The sequence below is a fragment of the Lonchura striata genome, chromosome 5 (assembly GCF_050655825.1).
Source record: "Lonchura striata isolate lonStrDom1 chromosome 5, ASM5065582v1, whole genome shotgun sequence".
Taxonomy (NCBI): Eukaryota; Metazoa; Chordata; class Aves; order Passeriformes; family Estrildidae; genus Lonchura; species Lonchura striata.
The window spans coordinates 35,972,047-35,994,423 of NC_140707.1; the positions used below are offsets into that span (position 1 = coordinate 35,972,047).

Consider the following 22,377-nt stretch of genomic DNA (forward strand, 5'->3'; position numbering starts at 1 on the left):
CACCTACAGACAAAAGCAGAAGGGTGAGGAGCTACATTTGAACAAGAACAAACAATGAGGAAAGCTGCCCAAAAGCTTCAGTTGCACCAGCCTGGCGTTTCCCAGTGATTTCCACTGCCAAAGGAAGAAAGATGTGGTGATCTGCACACACCATTTGCCTACTCAATTGTTACTACTTGTTCAAGCTTTGTCTTTCATGCACTACCCCATATTTCACCTGTCAGAATGGGGGAGGAATCTGATTAGCTTCTAGAAGCAGTTTAAACAATAAGGGCATGGTAGACTGAATTTCTGGGCAGCAAAAGGCCACTTTGGGTACTATGACAAAGTATTCACTATCTGATTGTGTAGATTAAGGAGGAACCTGGCTCTTTTGTCTCTTCAGAGTGTGTGCAGCTCCCATTAGCATTAATGCAAGCCATACACAGGCACTGAGAGCCCGCCAAACAAGTGACAAACTGCAGCTTTTCATTCAACATACATGAGCAAAAATGGAGCACATGACACTCAGCCATCTATTGCAAGCACATGACAGCTATTTAAACATTGAGTCAAATCCAGGAGTTTTATATAAAAAATTATGTCAGAAACATTCACTGGGAAAGCAACAAGAATACAACACATACCCTGCCACATGTTTCTGCATGGAGAGGATAGTTCCAAATGATGTATGATAATATAAATAACAAAATCCCAAAACTATGGGGTTTTTTTCCCCAAAGATTGCCCAGGGCATAAATCCTCAGACTTAATCTAAGCCAAGTTCTCATGAGACTAATACAAATGATCCATTTTATTCTTCAAATAGAATATTCAATTTTTTGGCCTACACATTAGGCATAAATTCGGAATAAAGGTATAACCACTAGAAAAAAAAAAAACACCAAAACAAAACAACAAGCAAACAAAACAAAAACAAACCCACCCCAAAACCACCAACCAACCAACTAAAAAACAAAGCAAAAATTACTCCCCATCTTTGACTTGACATTAGGACACATGTTACAAAAGGAAACAAGAATTTCTCAGTCTCTGTGACATGGAAAAAGAAGTACCATATTTCCTACAGCAGCCTTTCCTAGGATATGCCACTCCTCTACTGGGAAGGCTTGAGCAAAGCATCCATAGCACAACCTGACACCAGTAGAAATTTCTCAGGGCTGTCAGCCAGACAATCAGCATCAAGGACTATGATCTAGAACCTGAAAACCAGGAGCAGCCAAAGCAACATTTTGTTCATTTCATGCCTTGCAGGTGGCCTGGGCTGCACTTAATGATTTTATGCCCAATTTCCACCCCTGTTCCCAAGCCTGGGGCTGGGAGAGAATGTTACAAATTAAAGGAGCAAATATCAATGGTTCTATGCTGTAAAAAGAGACATTACTACTAACATCTGCAGTTTTATGCTGTACAGAAAAATATTTCCTCAAATCATAATAATAGTAGAAATAATAATACAATAATAATACAATGCTGTGTAAGTTTATTGAATACAATACATTCTACAAAGCCTCACACTGGTTGTTAAATATTTAACAAACACGAATATTTAGTATTTAATACTAATGGAAATAAAAAGTAATAGGCATTTCTCTAATGCTTCCAAAATTAATTCCAGTCAAATAATGCCCATCTATAAGAGGTAGCAGAAACGCTGCTCAAAACTGGGGCATCCAAGACGTTCAAAACTGTTGTAAGGCAAATGCTGGTAATTTTTTCATCAATTCATAGTTATTTTAACAGTGGCTAAAGTTAATTGAAACAAATTCTTAATAAATAGTAATAGATTTACTTTCCCACCCTCAGGGACTTTTGGAAGGATTAGTCGATATTTGCTCATAGCTTTCAAGTTGGAAATACTGTATGAATGCAATTATAACATTCTTACAGAACCCTTCTTTAGCAGCTTACTCTTGCCTGTAATTAGATGCAATGATCAGACTATACTTTATATTACAGTAGCATTTTCCTTTATCAACATTCAGCAAGTGGCTCCAGAGGGCACCTATGGCCCTTTAATGACTTTACTGTTTTTCAGTTAGCAACCATCAAATAGAGTAATCACATCCACAAAGAAAATTAAGTAACCTGCAGATATACACACAGCAAAAAGCAGAATGCTCCCCTTCTTAAACTGACTGGGCTTTGAGAAATTAGCTAATTGTAATATTTAATAATGAAATACATGCTCAATATCCTTGCTGCTTTACCCACAAATAGGCCTGTAGGAAACCTCCCATCCTTGCTCACTCCACAAGCGAAGTTGGCAGACTGCAGAGCAACCATCCCTTTTATTTCTCACCTCCTGGAACTGACAGGCTGAATTTCACAAGTTCTTGTCATGTATTTTCTCTACACAGACCTCCCTCAAATGGAGTTGAGGAGGCCTATTTCTAATAGAGACTGGCAATCTCCTACCAGTAAGAGGAAGAAAACAAATAGCAAAAAAGACAATCAGACTGGTTCTCACTGTGTACTGAAGGATACGCAGTGTCAGAAATCATATTCTCACTGCCTGCTCTTTGTCCCTGACTGAAACAATCTAAGCAGGAGAGGAAAGGTTCATGAGAAATACATCAGCAGCAAAATTACATGAGGTTTGTGTTTTTGGAGAAGATGGGTTCAGTGCTGATTGCTCTTGTGGGATGAAGACAGTACAGCTACTCTTGTATTAGCTGCTCAGGGTCATACACTTCCACCTACAGAATTGCTGCTCACTGATACACATGGCACAGAGTCTCTAGCCATGAGAGGCAAGTGGGAGCCTGAAATGGCATTCCATCACTAGCCTAGACTCGACTGATTGTCCTTGCATGGCCTGCATTTCTCAGTGTCCTGCTGTACCTGGCTGTGGAGGCTTTAACCAACTGTGCACTAAATACACCAGGGGAAGATAAGAAGGATGCACTTCACTCACCTCTTTTTTCACCCTCCCCTTTCCTTCCTCCCAGGCTCTGAAACATGTACAGTCTCTGTATCACATGACAAGAAAGGCCAATCTGCAACATGTAAAAATGGGAAGGAGCTTTATATTCTGTTGTATATAAATCCCTGAAGATCATGTGTGTGGAATACAAATAAATCCTGTGTCTTTTTTATCAAAATCTGACTGCCAGTGTTTTAACACAACAACAAAAAAAATAAACATTTCTGAGGTAGCTCAAATAATAGCCTTGCAGGCTGAATGTGATAGATCTTCTATTCCAATTCTACGCCTCTCCTCTCTTGGTCATACTACAAATGCAAGAGGGAGGCTGCAGGGTATTTGTTTCCAGCCATCAATAAATAAGTGAAGTCTGTTTCAATTCCTCTAAACCAATCAGTTAAAGAAGATTAAAAACAGCTACCATTTGATGCTACTGTGACAGGTCCAGGAGAGGAACTGAACATGGCTGAAATATTTATCTTTCTGGAAGGCTTTCACTGATTCAGGGAAGCAACATCACCAAAATAGGCAAGCATGACGGTCCAGGGCAGAACTAGGTTTCAGACCTGCTAGAGAGCAGTCCATAACAGCCATGTTTCTCTAGTTTTAAGATTAAAAACTCACAGGAAAGCTGGTGCTACTAATTTCCAGATTTCCTGCTAATCCACCAACTAAGACTAGAAGAACACTGAACCATCACTGTTTCAAGCCAAAGCACAGTTTGAAATGTGTCACTTTTGCAGCTATTTTTAGTCCCAGGCCAAATGGCGTGGTCACAATTTACATTCACTCACACTAATGTAAGTTTTAAATAGGGGTTTTCCAGCCTTAAATCAGTGTCAGCCTATTGCTAAGGGAGCATATAGCAGTCAGGAATTTAATGGATTTAAAGGGTGCATGTATTGATGGCTGTGAAGTGGAAACTATTTATCCTGTAAATACTGTAACAGCTAAGACAGCTTATTATAATTTATTTGTATCAAGCACTAGTCTAGGGAAGGGCTGGCAGCTGCAGGTTCTGTTACTGCAAGAGATGTAGAACAGAGGTGCCACAGGGGCTGCTGCTGTAGGCATGGCTGCTGGTGGTGCCCTGCAGCTGGGAACCTGTACTTGCACCTTTTAGCCCTGCTAACCAGGAGTCCTTCTCTGAGTAAGGCAGGCACATAAACATGCCTTCAGGTCTAGTCTCCAAGCAGTGCTACCTGGCTTTCTCCACGCACTGTCATGTATGACTTGCAATTGCTGCATAGGTCAGGCTAAACTGTGGGGATTCCCATCCCAGGACAGGACAGATATCATAGGCAAGCCACTGTTCCATTTGGAAAGCACTACATTGGAAATAAGTGGTTAAATTGAAAGCCACGATAGCCATTTTCAGTACTCTCAGACAGGCTGAAATGTCAGAAAGCTGGGGTGCTTGCTTCTCTCTCCTGCCCTTGCCAAACCTCAGAAAATGACCTTGGTAAAAATTTTTAAAAGTAGGAAAGATGGATTTTTCAGCCAACTAGTAGCACATCCAATAACTATTGAACTGTTCTGTCTGTATAGAAGCCTGAGAACATCTTAAAGCCCTTAGCTTAGTGATTCCCAGTCTCCAAATTGTTCAGTTCTGTATAACCTTTCAACTGAATTATCTGAGAAAAAAATTGAGAGATAATCCAAATGATTTCCACATTAAACCCTCCTAGGCCCTGTGAGCATTAGAAGACTGGAGTGGGGATGAGAGGGAGGGAGGGAGGAAGACAATAAACACTGCATACTTTATTTTCCTTCAAGGAGTACAAAATTTATAGTTATCTTTTAGTTTGTTTGGGGTTTTTTTTTTGCTGAGATTTGTTTACTCTGCTTTGTTATCAAGCCAACTAGGATGAGAACCTACCTCCTGTCTGCACAAAAAGATGTCTGCAGGCAAGCAGCAGACCTGCTGTTTCTCATTCCATGCAAAGGATGCTGCAAGTCAGCATTCTCTATTAGATGCTCTTTCAGCAATAACCCCGGTACTGGCTTTCCCTGAAGCTACAATTTTATGCTTTTTGACCATGGAAACACTTTGTTTTTACATGAAAATATTTAATAGTTATCTAGTGATCAATACTTACACATTTAGGCAAATGACTCACCTCTCAGGAAGAAAGGGAGATTTTGAGACTCTTGAGTATGTGACATCCAGAACATGTCTCCAAGGCCTGCCTTGCCTCTCAGTCAGCAGTCTCCCTGAAGCCACTGAAATTGCCACTGAGACTCTCTCCAATTGCAAGACACGTGTATCAGGTTAAAATCTAAAATTAGAGGTGTGTGTGGACATACTGTGATACTCAGGTCAGTTCAATGCACTTCAAGGCACCAAAATTCATCAACACTACCTCTTGTTTTGTTGCTAGCATAGAAAAAGTTGTTCAAGAAGGAATTTGATACAAAAATACAGGGATGCTTTAGAGCTGCTACAAGAGGTACCAAGACTTCAATTCTCACATGTTAGTAAAAAAAAAGAAGCCCTTCCACTTTCCCATTCTTGGCTGTTAACTTTCATTTGTTTAGATGCCAGCACACTACACTTCATAAAAATTAACACTTTTTTTTTTTTCTTTAAACACTTACAAGCTTATTTTCCTCTTGCTTGTACCAGCTGTTTATCTCCTGACTTGATGATTCTCTTTGGAAATGTGAGTTGACATCTGGGTATGAGCGGATGCTGTAAATTGCCTGCATTTCTGTCTACTTATGCAAGCAAAGATTAGTTCCTCCAACTAGAGTGGCATCTCTCCTAAGAATGCTAACATGATACATAACAACCCTCTTCTTTCACTGCTATTACCCCTTCCTTTTCATTCAAGTACCTTTTTCTTTTGCTGAAGGCAAAGCAATGCATTAAGGCACTAGGCAATACAAATAAACATAGTTTAAAGAGAAAGCTTTCCAGAAAGTTCTTTTTATCACTTTCAATAGGCAGCAAGGAGTAGGTGTGAATGAAGTACAGATCCCTTGTCAGAGGACAAAAGGTGAAGTGAATCCATGGGCTCTGCCTGAGTACAGCAGCTGAAGAAGCCTCTGGTCTGGATCCAATTCTTTCCCAGGATAGAAAAAATAGGAAAGGGAGAGGCAGCTCCACAAAGCACCAGGTACTTCAATGTGACTCTAGCTTGTTCATTTGACCTGTCAGAGGAAAATACTCCATATTTGTTTCCACTCATGCTCACTTTTAGAAATTTCTAACAGCTTTTACAATTTTAGGTATCCTATGCTTGGATAACAGCAGGGGACATACACATAATGCATATCCTCATACCTCGTGATTCCCACAGAACTTTACAAGTATAGGACTGCTCCTGTGTCTTCTAACATCCAACACACAGGAGAATCCACCTTCTCCATTGTCTTAAAGGATGACATATTGAGACACTGCAAGACAGCACATGACAGGTACCACGGTGCCACAGGCTTCCAGTTAAACTGTTCCTCCTTAAGCTAACTGGCTGTTAGCAGGATGGGAAAATCAACAGATGCACCTGAGCTATACTATACACTACTCACCCTATTTCAAGCTTTAAAGGTTAAAGCCAACACCTTAAATTACATGAGGAATGCAAGGCAGGCATGGAACTGAAGTGACACAAGCTCCCTTGAGAGAAATGTGTCTCAGACAAGGAACAACACTGTCAGAAGCAGTTTTACACATAATCCTTGCAGACAGAAAATCAACACTTTGAGGTTTATTCCACAACTCTTGGATTTGGGAGAATCAATGGGTAACACAGTGTTATCCCAAATACAAAATAGTAACTGTTTTTCATAAGCTGAGAGGGGATTTTTTGTGCACTAAATTGCACACACACAAAAAAAATTGTACTACTTCTTGCATACTGTCAAAACTTTTTTAAACCTTCAACACCCAAAGCAGGGAAAATTCTGGCATTTTTTGTACTTGGAAAAGCTTTCTGAGTTCTAACCCATAAATAATAACCCTGAAAAAATCCCACCATGATGAGCTGAAAAGAAAGCACAGACAACATGGAATAAGCTGTGCAATTGTGGTTTCTATTGAAGTTATTATTTATCTACCATTGGATATAGAGTATAGTGAGGAATAGAAATAAAGAAAAGGAGGAAGAAAGTGAGTTGGGTCTCTGCCCAGAGAAGGAGGATGCTATTTAGTTGAAACAGAATCAGCTCCACAGAAATGCTGATGGACAGCTGGGAAATAACATGCTGTTATGAAGGGGGAAAAAATACCATACATAACTTTTATAGGCTGTTATATGCAAATGATCCCTTAGCCTCTGCTTAAAGGCAGCTTACCATTGTGGTGTTAACACTGGTGAGAAAAGGAGCTGATGCAACCAGACCTTCTACACACTATGGGTATTCATTGCCATTTTGATAACTTTAGAGTGGCAGGAGCTCTAGCTGATCCCTCTGTTTACAGAAAGAACTGCTCCAAATGCTCAAAGCTCAGGACATTGCATTTTAAAGTCTCCTTACAACCTTGTTTCTACACTTCAGGAAGGAAGCCAAGTCCTACACAGACATCTGGAGACACTATGGGAAGCAAAAATCATGACCACTTAGGATTAAATGTACGTAGGTTATGTTACAATGTAATAGAATAAAATAGTTTTGACATAAGGAAAAGGAAGGCAAGAGGCACACTTTGCTGTTAAATTACATAAACACTGCTTTGATTGAACTGAAACTCCCCTATCAACAGATCAACTTGCTTGCTCACTTATCTCCTCCTGCTTCACACTATTCCCCCACACACTCTCTCTTCCAAAACAGCCTCCCTTACTCATTTAGCTTGTTCAACCATACGGGAAAATGTTTCTGAAAATAAACCAATTCTGACATTATTCTGACATCTTAAGTTCTTGCTTTACCCAACAGCCCAAGTTATTGCTCCATCCAAAGCAGAGAATTCAGATATGTTCAGAAGTCTAGGCAGATCTGTTTGTATGATGTGTTATCTGAAGAAGGGCTAAATTATTTGTGATTCCCAAAGTCCAGGAGACAGTAATCAAAGGAAGCACCACAGACACAAACTGTTCATGGAGCCTCTTTCACGTATTATGCTCATCCATTGCAAGCTTGCTGGTCACATGGATATTTTTCCATTTTGTTTTTGCATTACTTACCTAGAGATGAGTATGGTTCCAAGCAGAGATCAAGAAATGTCTGCAGGAATGCACATAACACAGAATCAGGAATTTTAGAGCTTTCCCTACTTTTTCAGTGTCCTTTCCACCTTGCTCATAATCACACTTCCTGACAGCAGCAGTTTTCCATAGAAGTAGTGTGATATGGGGCTTGATCCAACATAGACCTGGCATTTGCTAGTGCATTGAATCATTTGGAGAAGTGAGAGGCAAAAATCCTTTTTGAGCACAGGCAGCTCTGGCTCTCTTCTCCCAGGAGACAGAGCAAAATGAAGGATAGTGAAGGAGACTGGGGGAAAAGAAAAAAGATTTCAAGGAATGAAACTGCAATACCACTGACATTCACCTCACTCTTCTGCTTACGCCAAATGAAGAGAGATGGAAGCAAAATCCTGACCCAAGGACTTTATTAGGTGTCTTGAAGTTGATAAAAAAGAGTAAGAGTCCACATACACCTCTGAACAGGGTCCAGCAACTATCTGTCCTCCCACAAGACATGTTCACAAACCAGATGGAAACTCCTTGCTGAACACGCAAGCAGTAATCTTCTCTAGGTTTTCACTACAGGTGTAGGTATCTGTTCTGTGCCTGTGTAGTCCCCACTGCAATAGGGTATTGATCCTAGGTAGGTGACTCTGCAGACAGACCTTCTGTAGGTGGGCAGTGCCACAGCCCGCCCTAGAGCAATCTCATCCAGAACAGAGCTTGCAGCCCATAGCCTCAGCCAGTAAGGTGATCACCAAATGCACAAAGACTGCTCCTCTGCCAAGAAACACCCCCATTCCTTGCAAAGCACCTGGTATGTCACAGAAGTGTAATTAAAAAGTATAAGCATCACTGCCTCCTGTTTAGTATTATTTGGACTGAGGGGCAACAAAGAAGCTCTCCATTACTAATAAGAAAAATAACTGAAACCTCTGAAAAGGCCTGACAGCTCACCAACACAGGGCTAAGCTCCACAGGAACAACTGTCCCCATGGGAACTGGCAAGTACAGTGCACAGAAAAATGAGAAGTGTTTGAATTAACAGGGAACATTTGCTCTAAATAAAAGCTATTTTGAGGAATTAAAGCAAACAAATGTCAGCTCCACGTAACAGTATGTTGGGATGTGATATGCTGTAATGTGCTGTGACACCTCACTTCATAAATTAAAGCTCTTTTTTCTCCCCCAGGGAAAGAGAATTCAAGTGCAGTCAAACACTTGCACTTGGAAGGTCTGCAGGCTTGACACTTACCCATTTGTGACTACACTGATCCCCCTGAGAGGGGCCACCTTTGTGCCTGCCCTGTTGGCTCCTCTGTCCTCCCTTGGCCTCAGGAAACAGCCACACAAGAAGCCTGGAGCTCACAAGCAGACAGCAATGCCATTGCCCCACCACGGCTGCCAAGCTCCAGATAACACTCATCAATCGACAAGGTGAAACCAGCTGATGCCACAGCCAAAACTCTTGGTCTGAGCTTACACTTGTTTTATACCCTACTTATCCATCCAAGTACACAGCAGTCATTTGCGATATTTACTGCATATGAACCTACCAGTCTCAAAAGCCTAACTGTGGAATGAAAGGCCAAAACCCACCCACTTAGAATATCATCCCACTTCAGCTGGCATGATTCAGAGATGAAATGAGTGTGGGCTTAAACAAGTGTCATCACTCAATTCTCTGGCACTGATAGTTGAACTGCACAACGATATCCCTATTGCTAAATGAAACCAGTTTAACACAAGGGCTGTAATGCTCTGTGAGGAAAAAAGACAATTCTGCTTTCCTGATGCCCAGCACAGAGGAGCACACATACCCACCATGTTTCTTTGTCATACATAGGCCTTTGGAAAGACCTTCAAAAATATAGAAGAAGGAAACAAAATAAGAAAAAGACATAAGAAATAAGACAATCTTGATGACCTTGTTTGTAAAAAAAAAAAATAAAAACAAAACCAAAAAAACCCAAAAACAAACAAAAAAAAGAAAACAACCAAGCACTACCACTTTCTTCAAAGCATTCAGCATTTTCCAGTCATTGTGGAAGGTGCCAATAATGAGCTCAGAGCTGTACAACCTACAGAGATGCCAAAGCAGTTAATTAATTAGATATGAAACCCACAAAGCCAAAAGACACCATGAAATTACACCACTAGTCAACTTTAGCTCTTCTATTCCCTCCCATTTTCTGCATATTAAATCCAAGTCTTAAATTCGAGTATTAACTCAAAATGTAGCCCAAGAGTTTTTGTGACTGGGCCCTGCAAAACCAGAGGTATAGGCTACAGTAAGATGTAGTCAGAAATCTCTTTTTAAGATCCTTGAAACGTAGTTACCATTCTGCAGTAATGAAAACTGAGACATGGTTATAAATGCAGCATAGAATGCAACTGCATCTCTTACTAATGTGCTAAACATTTAAGGTTAAACGCAACATGTCAAAGCTTGCTCCATGCGTGCCATTGCATCCTTCCAGTGCAGCCATGGCAAATGATGTTTATATGAGGAGAGGTAATGCTGCCTTCCTTCTCCTTGTGTGGTGTGCACAGCAGGGACACAATTACCTACCAGAAGCTGAGACCTGGTAGGAAAAGATGCTCAGAAATCAGCCTCTGCACCTTAGCACGTCCACAATAGAACTTTGCCAGGCATGAGGATGCAACCTGTTCTGGCTTGGGCAGACAGTTTTATAGGCAGCACAGTCCCAGCATACCACCCTGGATGCAACCTTAGCCCTCACCCCCTCCTGGGTGTTTGTTCTACTGCTGGTAGCACCACAGCTGCAGGCTAGCACTGCCCATGGTGCCAAAGCCCCACGGAAACAAGCTGAGGAACCTAAGCCAAGGAGCACGGCAATGACCTCTTACATTTCTTCCTTCCCCTCGTAATTGTCAGCCCATGCCAGATGGAAACTCCAGCATAAGTCCCAAAACCAGCACAGCCACACCTTCACACATTGAAGGTGTGTCCCTTAGTTCCTTAGCCTTGTACCTCACTCACCTCTGTGGACCAATTGCTTCCCGTTTTGGAGCAAACCCACTCATAACTACCTTACAAGTTTTTATATCATAAGGTGTGGATGTGCTCTTTTAAATATTCAGGGGAGCCTTCACCCAATACACCACCTCTGATGGAAAGAGCCTTTATCTGCAGATCTCCACAACATCACTTGTCTTTCTATATGTAGGCTGTTGGAACAATGAGAAAAAGCTTTCTCCCGAAAGCAACCTGAGGCCTTTCTTATGCTGTGAAATGGTTTGTTAGCTCAAGACAACAAACTCTTTCTAAAAAAAGTCAACAGCAGTTCTGCCTAAGTTTGGCTGTAGCAGGACTATCCTTTTCAGCTGGAACTCTGTGACTACCCATGCAGACAGGCTCACCAAAGAAAGATGGCTGATTAAACATGAAGTCTTTGATCTATTGCCTAAACTCTTGAGCAATAAGGGACACTTTGCTCCCACTTGTAAGCTCATACCACTACTAGGCTCAGATAGATGCATCCTCAGAGTTCTCAAGGGAACATTTCAAAGTTTTAATAGCAGTGGCAGCTGCTCTTTATAAGCTGAAGGCAACGATACTTCATTTTTTAAATGGAAGCAGATTCTGATTTATAAATATAAAAATTGAATGTATGCAAAAGCACAACCCTTCTTCTCTTTGCGCATACACAATTCAGATAACTGAACTGATCAGTCACCAAACTGAGCTGAAAGTCATTATGCCAAAGAAAAAACCTTGCTTGCCTAACCTCAATCCAGAATGAATCTAAACCTTTACTTGCCAACCCTCTGAATATGAATAGGGGACAGCATGAATACACTGATAGGTCTTTTATTATAGCTAGAGGGTGTAGCAATAATTAAAACCCAAATCTTGTATGTATGCAGCTAAGACACTTCCCAAAGAAATACACTTGACTTGGTCTTTTTGCAAGATTAGGTTGTCAAAATGGTATTTTTTCAAGCCAGTAAGACAGCACAACACCTGGGATTTCCACATAAAGGAAGCTTAGAGAAACTGCAAAAGGGACAGGTGACTACTGTTGTTCTCCAAACTTCGCTGTATTAGTCTGTGCATGTAACTGTGTGCAAAACACAAGAGCTCAGCGTTGCAGCTGAAATGTGACACACAGAGATAGGGAATTTCCAATTCATGGTTTCTTCAGCAACAATTCACTTCTACAAAGCCTGCATCCATGCTTCCTGGAGAAAACAGCCAGCAATACATTGGCATTTTGACCAAGCTGCTGTAGGAGCCCTAACACTTGTAGGTTTACTACTTCAATTAGGAGGTGAAACATAACCTCCACCTACATCATTCTAACTAATTTCTCAGCTGATCTTTTGAGCTCTGCAAAGAGCACATTTCTCACTGAGCACTACAGGTAGCACAAGCAAGTGTGTGAAGTCAAAAGGGATATGAATTATTAAAATGTCTGAACAACAGAGGTTGAAGGGGAAAAAACAGAGAGAAGAAAAGCTCTTTTTAAACTAAGGAATGACAACATAGTTATTTTAAAGCATTCAAAGAGGTCTTTTCAAGGTTGCAACAAATGGTGAAAGAGAAAAAGCCTGCACATTGAGGGTTCTGACAGACTTCAGATAAGGGCAAGGGCACATGGAGATCATTAGCTTTGGGATGGGGCTCATCTCCTGTGTCCAGAGAGGCTTTTCCCATGAATTTCACAACTTTGCTGCTGCCTGGTCACAAATCTGGACAGAGAACAAAAAAATAAAGCAAATTTATGCCCAACTACTTAAATTCCAAATGTGAACATCAAGCAGCAGCCATACAGACTTGTGTCTCAGACAGTGCTTCAGAAAAATCAGCTATTGCCAAGGTCTCTGTTAGTTGAGTTTATCCTCATTGTGCTTGGGAGCTGTTTTCACATGTGTCACTCTAGAAGACTTCACAGGTTTGCCTATAAACTGCTTTCAGCACATTTCTGACCAATAGTAACAACTTTTCCTAGCCTAATAGGTTACTTATGAATTTAGAAATGGCAGTGGGCTAATATCTGGTGCTAGAGCAGTAGCTCTAGGCAGTATCTCAGAAGAGCTCCTTGGGTGTTATTTGTACAGACAGTTGCACTCAGCAGGTCACTCTGCTCTGGCCTAGTAGGTCACAAAGGTTTTGCCACACTGCTACAGAATTCAGCATCTACATCTCACTTTCAAACCACAATCTCATATCTGCTGCTAAATGCAATATTTTTTAAGATAATAACTGAATAGCCCATGTTAAAATACAACTCCCCCTTTTGTTAGGCTCCTGAGGGATTCCAGGCACCTGCTTAATGCTTTCCTTCTCTAGCAATTTATATTTTCCAATATGCTACTGAGCTGCAAGTTGAACAGTTGTTCACACATGCCTGGCAAAAGAACAAAACGTGATGGAAACTTGAATTATTGGCTCCCAGTCTTTAAGACTTCAGTTTTTCTTCATTTTCAGAAGACTTTTTTTTCCCCATCTGTCCTGCTCCTTCTTTTCATAAGAACACTGTTGCCTGAGTCAAGAGAGAAGCAAAGAGAACCTATATTAGGTCAAGCAAATTGCAGCAGTGGGCAGCCCGGCTGGGGTCCTCATCATGGACAAGCAGCTGTGTGCTGCAGACAGCTTTACCTGGGATTGCAGAGTGCCCCTGCCAGGCTCCTATCAAGGCACAGAGGACAAAAAAGTATCTCTAATAAGCTCCATTTTCCTGAATTGTTGAGGAGGAGGAGATAGAAAATCATTCCTGTAACACCTCTGGAAAACTTGAAGAGGTTATTGCTATGGAAACTGCTCCAGCAAAGCAGGTGCAGAAAAGGGGAGCAGCAGAGAGATGCATGGTGCTCAGAATAGAAATTCTTAACACCTGAAATTAAACCCTGCACACCTCTGGCAATGTAATCTATTTTGGATAACATCAACAATCAGCCCTTGGTTTTGTATCAACAAAACCACAGGTAAGTGACAATGAAATGACCACATTAGGCTGTGCAGGAGATCACTGGCTGCAGAACCACACTAAAAACAAAACACACCAGTATATATGGCAGCTGAGAAAATCTGGTATAGAATAGGACTATGTGTTTTTAACTCCAGCTGAACTAATGCAAACCCTACAGTGGAGCTTGTCAAATACAAGCAGGGAAGCAATAGAGTCGCTTTTCATCAGCCTTTGATGGTAAAATAAAGCTAGGCTGGAGGAAGCCTTTAGCACAAGAATGGAACAGAGGAGCTCTGATTGTGCCACACCAATGGCTGTGCCACAGAAAGAAAATACCCTACTGAAATGGGGGCCAAAAAAGGAATTGTTCAGTGAAGAAAGAAAAATCAGTTAAAAAATGAGGTGACAAACAAGAAGCTCTTTGAAAGTGACTTTACCTTACCAAAAAAAAAAAAAAATCTATGAATCCACATCAATGGCTTTGTGTCAGTTTTAATACTGGATATGAAATCTCTTCCTTTGACCATACATGCCTATGTGTATACTTATTTTTTTTCCTCCACAAGAGTGGGGCCCCAAGCGTCCCCGAGGATACTGCGAGTGACAAACACATCAATTGATGAGTAAGGAAATGGCTCACAAGTTGAGCACAAAGGGTAATACTGAATGGGTTTACATCAGGCTGGCAACTGGTCACTAATGGTTTGGATATTAGGAAAAGGTTTTTCACTCAGAAGGTGCTTTGGGCACTGGGACAGGCTCCCAAATAAAGTGGTCACAGCACCAGCTTGACAGAGTTCAGTATTCTTGGGCACAATATTCTTGGGCACATGGTGTGACTTCTAGGGATGATCCTGTGCAGAGACAGGAGCTGGACAAAGTGATTCTTGTGAATCCCTTCCAACTGAGCACATTCTGTCATTCTAAATGTAATATTCAATCACCACAGCAGAGGTTTTTATACGTGCTTAAATGTTTTGCTAAATTGAAGCTTGTGCCTATATAAACTCATCCACAGTAAACTGGAGGCTCTGCATGGAAAAAATGAGTCTTTTCTGGTGCAACCATGTCATTTTAGTGAACTGAAAATCCTGAGATGAATGCTTTCCTAATGGAAGATATGTTACCAAGAAATGGGGGGAGTGAAGAACTACAACACTAAGAAGTCTTTTGAGGTCGTCATATCTTCAGGAAAATAAAAGCCAAGCCCCTGGGATAGATTTAACAATGTGCTTTTAACTTGGCTTGTTTCCCTTTTGGCTGCACGAACATCTGTAATCCCCAAATTCCTGTCACTATTCCCACCAGCTGGTGAAACTGAAACTGATCCACCAGAGGAAGTCTGAGCCCTGCCAGCACATTGAAAAATATTACCCCATTGGGCATGACACAGCTCCACCACAATATAAAACCATGCAGTGCATTTCCAAACTTAAACAAATATAAACCATAAACAAAAACATTTCAGAGACACAACTGTAAGGCATGGATGGGATTAATTGTTTGCCTTTCCTTACCAGAAAAATCATGCAGAGGCAACAGTAAAGGTCTCCTTAGGAAGGCATAGGCGATGTAAACTGCTCTGGGCTGCTAAGGGTTAACCTCAGCACTGGCAGCATGTTTTCAGTCAAGTGTCTAAGCTTCTGCTAGAGGGGAATTTTGCAAATAAACTTACAGGCTTTGCAGATCAATTTTCTACTTGGTTTTATCACTCTTTTCTCCTGAATAGACCCACTGCATCTCAGTTTCTTTTTCAGATGCATTTTTAAATTTTAGTGCCATTTTTGAAGCAATACAGCCCCCCCCCCCCCCCCCCCCCCCCCAGTACTTGAAACCACATATGGAGCTTTGGTAGTATTTGTATTTCCATCAAGAGTATTTAGTAATAAACAGCTATGTAAAACATTACCCTCAGGCTCCAGCACTGTGGAGCATGCAGTATAGACCTTCACTGACTGAATACTCAGCAAGCATTTAAATGATAATATTACATTAGAGTGGTGGCTGTAGCTGTGTAAATAATTGTGCATTGTCCCTGATCATTGATTTATTTTCATATGTGCACACGTACACGTCTGAAAAAGCACTTAAAAAAATTCAAAAGCCAGACAGCGATAATCTAATAAACTCCAAAGTGAATCAATAGACTACTTAACAGCAGAGAGATAAACTGCATTTAATAAGAGTTAGAAGGGATGGAGAGAAGGCTGTGCAAGATTCAGCCAGCAATTCCAGAAGCACTGAGACTCAGAGAGAGAGAAAGAGAGAGGAGCCTGAGGTAGGTGGAGAGGGAGACCAGGGCAGCAGCACAGGGAGCAAAGCACTTTTGAAAAAAAACCTTCCAGTTTTCAAAGTGCTGTTTACAGAGCAATAGGAGTCAGGAGATTTCCTGACAGACAAAAAAATGTAACAGAATCCAGTAAATATTCAGGACAGCATGACCTTCAAAGGAGCTCTCAGCAGCTGATAAATTTAGTTTCTGCTAATGCAGGGGCTCTCATACAGCTGTGCAGCAGTCATCTAAAAACTGAGTCTCATACAGTGGTGACATGGAGGTTCCCTTGTGAGAAAGCATTGAACACTTTTATTCCAAAGTTATTTCTAGGGACTCGTGGCATTTAAAGGTATTGAAACTGAGGCACAAAAATTAAGTAATGTGCCAAACTTTACAAAGCAGCAGTAGCAGAGCTGAAAATGGGTTTATTTCACTTGACTATCAGTCCTGTGCTCTGTTCACTAGCCATTTTTTTCTGTTTTCATTGTGCCCTACCATCTTAAAGAATTGACTGCAGAAGATTACAGATTCCTGCATGTAATGCAAGCAGCACACTAAATGAGAAAGTAATGTACAGCAGAACCACCTCTTCAATACATATGAGGACACTGTAGCACAATCTCTTCAAAGTGTATCTTTGACTTACAATTTATGCAGTTTCAGCAACAATTCATAACTACCCTCCTCTTAGCTGTGTCAGCAAAAAGGCCAAAATCAGAACAGACATGGGATCAAACTGTTTCATTCCCTCTTCCCATGATAAGTACTTCAAGCAAATATGAAGAAGTTGGAGGATGCAAAAAAATTCCCTCCTTTGTTTATTTCTTCTTGCAAATGGACATTATGCACATCTAGTACAGAGACAATGCTGCAGTATTTCAGGAATTCTGATACATTACATTTCTTAATTAGTATTATACAAAAACTTGCAAGGCACTGTCATTGTGATTCTGTGTCACAAGCTCTCCCTAACAATAAGAGTCTGAAAGAAACTTTAAAATGTTTAGAGAACAACTGAACGGATTTATCTCTGAAATTATTCCTTCTCAGTCAGCAGAAAAAACAGACACCACCTGAACCACCCTGTTTCCCTCATGTCTGGCACTCATGCTCTGATTTTCCCCTTAGCTGCACAGTCTATGAAAATTATTATTAGACAAACATAGTTCAAATATCTTATCCTGAATGTACAGTCTGAGTCTCAGACAATCTGGTTGCACACAGAGCCAGGCTAAGTCTTATTTTCAGTCTCACATTTATTAAACTACCTCAGACCAAACAACTCCAACCATGCCAGTTTGACAGAACAAATTTTCAGGGCTAATATCCACACTAGAGGCCCATTATCTATGGTGGCAGCACCAAGGTGCTCTTGCTCTGCAGGGAAGGTATGGCAAACACACAGAGAAGATTTAGCAAAGCCTTCTGTAAAGTCTTAAACATATAGAGCCAACATATTTTAAGAATAAACTTTCTGAGTGTAACACTCCTTACTGTACCACATCCTTTTATTCCAAACTTTAGCAGAAGGAAGGAAAAGGAAGAGATGTCTTAGCTGTAGTAAGAAAAATTAGGTTTTCCACTGTGTCAAAGACCAACTTCAGGAGTTCTTATACTCTTAGCCAAGTGAAAATTCAGTGAAATAAACCATTTTCTAATGTCTTTTAATGTTTGGGGATTTCCTGTGACTGAAAAAAAAGTATCACATGGCACCAACATTTAAATGCTAGATCAACTCTTTTCAGTAAAGGAGTTTCCTTAAGTTCTAGTCAGCCTCAACACAGACAGTAAAAGTGTTAATTAACCTTCAGGACCCAGTGAACACCTATCAAACTACACAGCTGTAGGCCTCTCCTTTATCTTCCATCTCTCCCTTCTAAAATTTCACATTTTCTTATTCTTTTTCCAATGATTTTTCTAGTCTGTTCATCAAAGGAGCAGAATTAATGTAATCACCATGGACACAATAAACGTGAAGTGTGGATGCACCTCACAACAATGTGGTGATGAGCTGGCAAGCAGGACCAACTTACCATGCCAGGCAGCACAGACTGTGCTCTCACACAAAGCGCTCTCCTCCGTCTTCAAGTCACATTTTCTGCTGCAATGGTATCTGGATAATGAACAGGTGTATTGACAATCACATCCACAGATGAGCTACAGATCATGCTGCATTTCAGCAGAGGTTATCCTGTCCAGGCTACCTCCAAACACAGCAGCCAGCACTTCAGTCAACAGACCTACCACTCCTCCCAGGTGTCTCTGAGCATTCACAGCTGATTAACACTATAGACATGACTTAATCAAAGAAAGACTTTAAAGGAAGTCACAATGTTGGGTCAGGAAGAGTAGGAAGGGGAGGAACAGGGCAGACCACAAATCTGCTGACATTGGCAGTGTGGTGCTTCATTTTGCAAAACTTTGGTTTTTCTTCTTTCAGTCCCAGTCGCTGGCAGTGTGCACTAGAAGTAGCATTTTGCAAGTACAGCTAGCTACTGTAAGAGCAAGAAATAAAAAGCTGTGGCATATGAAACAAAACAAAACAAAAAAATAAAGGGAGAGAGAGAAGGAGGAAACAAAGTTTGAGGTTAGTTCCTCTGGTTTTATGCTGATAAAAAAAAAAATTGGAAGTAACTTCTGTTTTCAAACTGAGAGAAAAAAAACAAACCATGAACAAATCAGCATGGATTTGCAATAATACTTTTCCTAGCTGTCTCACTGAGCAATCCAAAGTCCCAGCTACTTCTTTTCTCCCTGAGTCATACATATGAAGCATTCTGCCAGAAAAAGCAAGTTAAGATTCATCATCAGGGATTTTAATCCAATAATCAAGGATTATTGGATTAAAAACTCCAAACCCAGTACTACCATCAGATCCTTTCCTTAAGGGTGGATTAAACACATTTAAACAGTATCATTTGATTCATAGGAAAGTCTATGGCCTCCCTTGCCCTTCCTCCTTTCCCTTTCTTTTGGAGAACAGTAGTTGTTAAGGGAACAGAACAGTGTTACTAGCTGCACAGCCCTGATGCTTTTCACTACACTGAAACTTAAGTGAATGTTGTATATACTGAATGGAAACTGAAAGTCAGGATTGTTTCAAAGCAATGTGGAACCCAGCATCTTGTCTCGAGGAGCTGATTGCACATATGCCTGCCTTGAGAACATAAAGCAAATGAGGCATCCTACCTGTTGTGCCATGGATTGAAAAAGGAAGGGGAAAGAAAAGTAGGCCCAAATACACAGCTTTTTGGTACAGCAGAAAACAACACTTGAATGCAGCGATTCAGTTGAAAGAGTAGCTCAGATTTACACAGGTAATTACAGCATCCAAGCACGAACACAACCCTATCTCACACTGAATCTCTCTTGTATCCTAACACACCCAGACAGCAGATGAAAAAAACATAGAAAGGGGAGAGACATTTTATAGTCTGTCAGTCCGCAAATTCAGAGAAAGGAGCTAGAACTACGCAGTTAATGCAAAGCAAAGGAGCCATGGTGACACTGGTGACTGCACAGTTGGGCACAGAGATCCCTTCTCATAGTTAGCACGTAGTCCATCTGCGAGAAATAGTCACAGATTATTTAACAAGGTGCTAGCCAACTCTCTAAGCCATGGAAAACTAAGCAACATGCATATTTATGACTCCAGACAGCACAGGCTAGTAATAAGCATACTTGAAAGGAAAACTAAAAAATCAGTAAGTAGAGAAAAGGAGAGGCAGAAGATGCCCAGATGATAGAAGAAATGCATATAAGATATTATATAGGAAAGAATTAGGGAAGAGGATTGAAAATGACAGGCAAGTAATGAGAAAAAAAAGCACAGTGACAAGCTAATCACTTGCCACTGGAGCAACCCTCACCCTCCCAAATTCAACTAAAGCAGACAAAGAAAAAGGAAAGATAAGGCAATGAAATATTTTCCTTTTACCAGGTGTTAAGAATTGTAAAGGTACAGTCTAGAAAACAGAGAATTAATTGAACCCAAATTACTTTTGTTATGTGCACTGAAATTAAAGATTACCTCAATTCCAGATGCTTAAATAGCATCAAGTTCATCAGTTCCATGTATTTTCTCCACAGAATTCTCTCCATTCTAATTAAGTAATTCAATAAAATTAATTGCATTTGTATTTGATTAATGAAAATACACATTTTCTTAAAGCAACCATACAACAAAAGCCTGGATTCAGATTGCTCTCTAGCTGCTCACATTATTTCACTTGAAAATAGGAAGATTTTAAAATCCATTCACAGTGAAGAAGAGTAAGGGCAGGCAGTTCTCAAGTCAGTCAGAGACACTCATCCATAGACTTTGCTTCAGGCTTCCCTGGTAGTACTGGAATTCCAGTCCAACTTATTTCCTCATCTCAAATGAAGTTGACAGCATTAATAGGGGTTGTGAAGAAACTGGAGGACATCTGTGGCTGCTACCATTTGCTGCTACATTCCCTGGTTTTGGTGATCACATTCATAACTGTATTGACATCTCACAATGAATGAAGTTAATTTGGTTTCCTAAGGCTTTCCTCAGTTCAAAAGCAATGAACAAGCAAACTGCATGCTCTACTGGTGGGCAGCATTAGAGGGCATCTAGATTAGCTGTGGAAAAAGGGCAGAGAACAATGGAACAACATGGTTATTTCTGCTTAAAAACTTATGTAATTTATTGGCCCTGAAGGTCACTGCCAGTTTACAAGAAGGATATATTCTTCTAGCTTATCTAGACTAAGATAAAGCAAAGAAATGCAAGAAAGAGGCTTTTCTGTACAGTGAGTCATATCAATTAGCTTAGTTGATAGGAAATACAAACACATTTGATCATATGTCTTTCAAGGGGACTTTTTACGTAATAAAAATGCAAAGTATGTTTTTGGAAGGATTTACAACTCCTTTCTGCTCACTAATCAGCCATTTACTGGCCTTTATAAACCAGAAAGCTCCCTGATGTCCCAAGAGGGCACAACACACTTGAAAGAAGGCAAGACTGTCAGTGCTCATTTCCAGCTCTGCTATGTTCCTTATCACTCGCTTCCAGCTGCAATCCAGCATCTTTACAATAAAAGTGGAAAAAGGTCTCTCTCTCTCATCTTATGTACATTCTACCCTTTGAACATAATCATTATCCTCCTAAAAAGCAATTGCCAGAACATGGGCCCTGAGTCCTGCCCAGACTGGTTACCTGGCATATGACTACTGAATCTGGAGGCTTTCTGTGAGCAAAAGACTTGATATTGTTCAGCCCCAGAATGGAATTACAGCTGTGTTATGCCCATGGTTGACATGATTCAGAACAGGACTAAGGAGCCTGAAACAAGCTAAGTTTATAATCTCTTGGTGTTGAAGTAGGCGCACACGCACATTGAAGGTAAATGCACGCAGAGCAATTTAAAAGGTCAAACACATACTTAATCCATCAGAGTATTATCAAGGGGAAACTGGTTTCTTCGATTTGGATAGATTTTTTTATCCAACACACACCACATCTAGTCTAGAGTGGTTTACAAAAGTCAGTTTCAGGAAATGACTGATGCTTCCTTTCTGAAAAATCCCAGTGCCTCTGGCTGCAGTATCACTAATAGACAAAGCTGCCATGAAGTGACTGCTGCTGAAAGCAGTCCTTCCTCCCCAATCCCAGTCTCTTCTTACCCTTAGGCATACCCTTGGTCCCGACTAAAAACCCCATGTTGGCTCCTCAATTTGATTTACATAAAGTTGCATAAACTTTTACACTAATAAAAGAGATGGACTAGAGAACAAATGGTTGGGGGAGAATTACTCCTGTCTGAGGCAAAGTTGACTGAAAACATTATCATGAGTCAAACCACAGCTAAAATACCCAGTAAAATTTAGAAATTGCTTTATCACAGGGAGCAGAAACTCTTCAAGCTTCTTCTGAAAGCAGCTCTTCTCACCAAATCTTTCTCCATATGAGCACTGTTCTGGTTATAAACAGCTATGAGCATACACTGTATACATGTAATTACATACCACCTAACCAGGATGATTCCAGGAGAGCCCAAAGCTGAGCTTCATCGCCTGAAAACAAGGAATCTGCTTCACAGTTGTCAGTGTATTGAACATAAAGCTGAGAACACATGG

The 22,377-nt window shown here is 40.7% G+C and overlaps 1 protein-coding gene across 6 annotated transcripts in view; it reads right to left on the reverse strand.

Moving 5' to 3' along the window:
* LOC110472087 (transmembrane protein 263) overlaps positions 1-22,377 on the reverse strand; it is a 201,612-nt gene that overhangs the window by 79,243 nt on the left and 99,992 nt on the right. For 3 of the 6 annotated variants that reach the window (XM_085581868.1, XM_085581867.1, XM_085581866.1), the window contains exon 3: positions 2,918-2,999. The exons of the other annotated variants lie outside the window; for them this stretch is intronic. In XM_085581868.1, the coding sequence (XP_085437994.1) occupies positions 2,918-2,999 (82 nt within the window). The remainder of the gene's footprint in view (positions 1-2,917; positions 3,000-22,377) is intronic. 6 annotated transcript variants of the gene reach the window in all.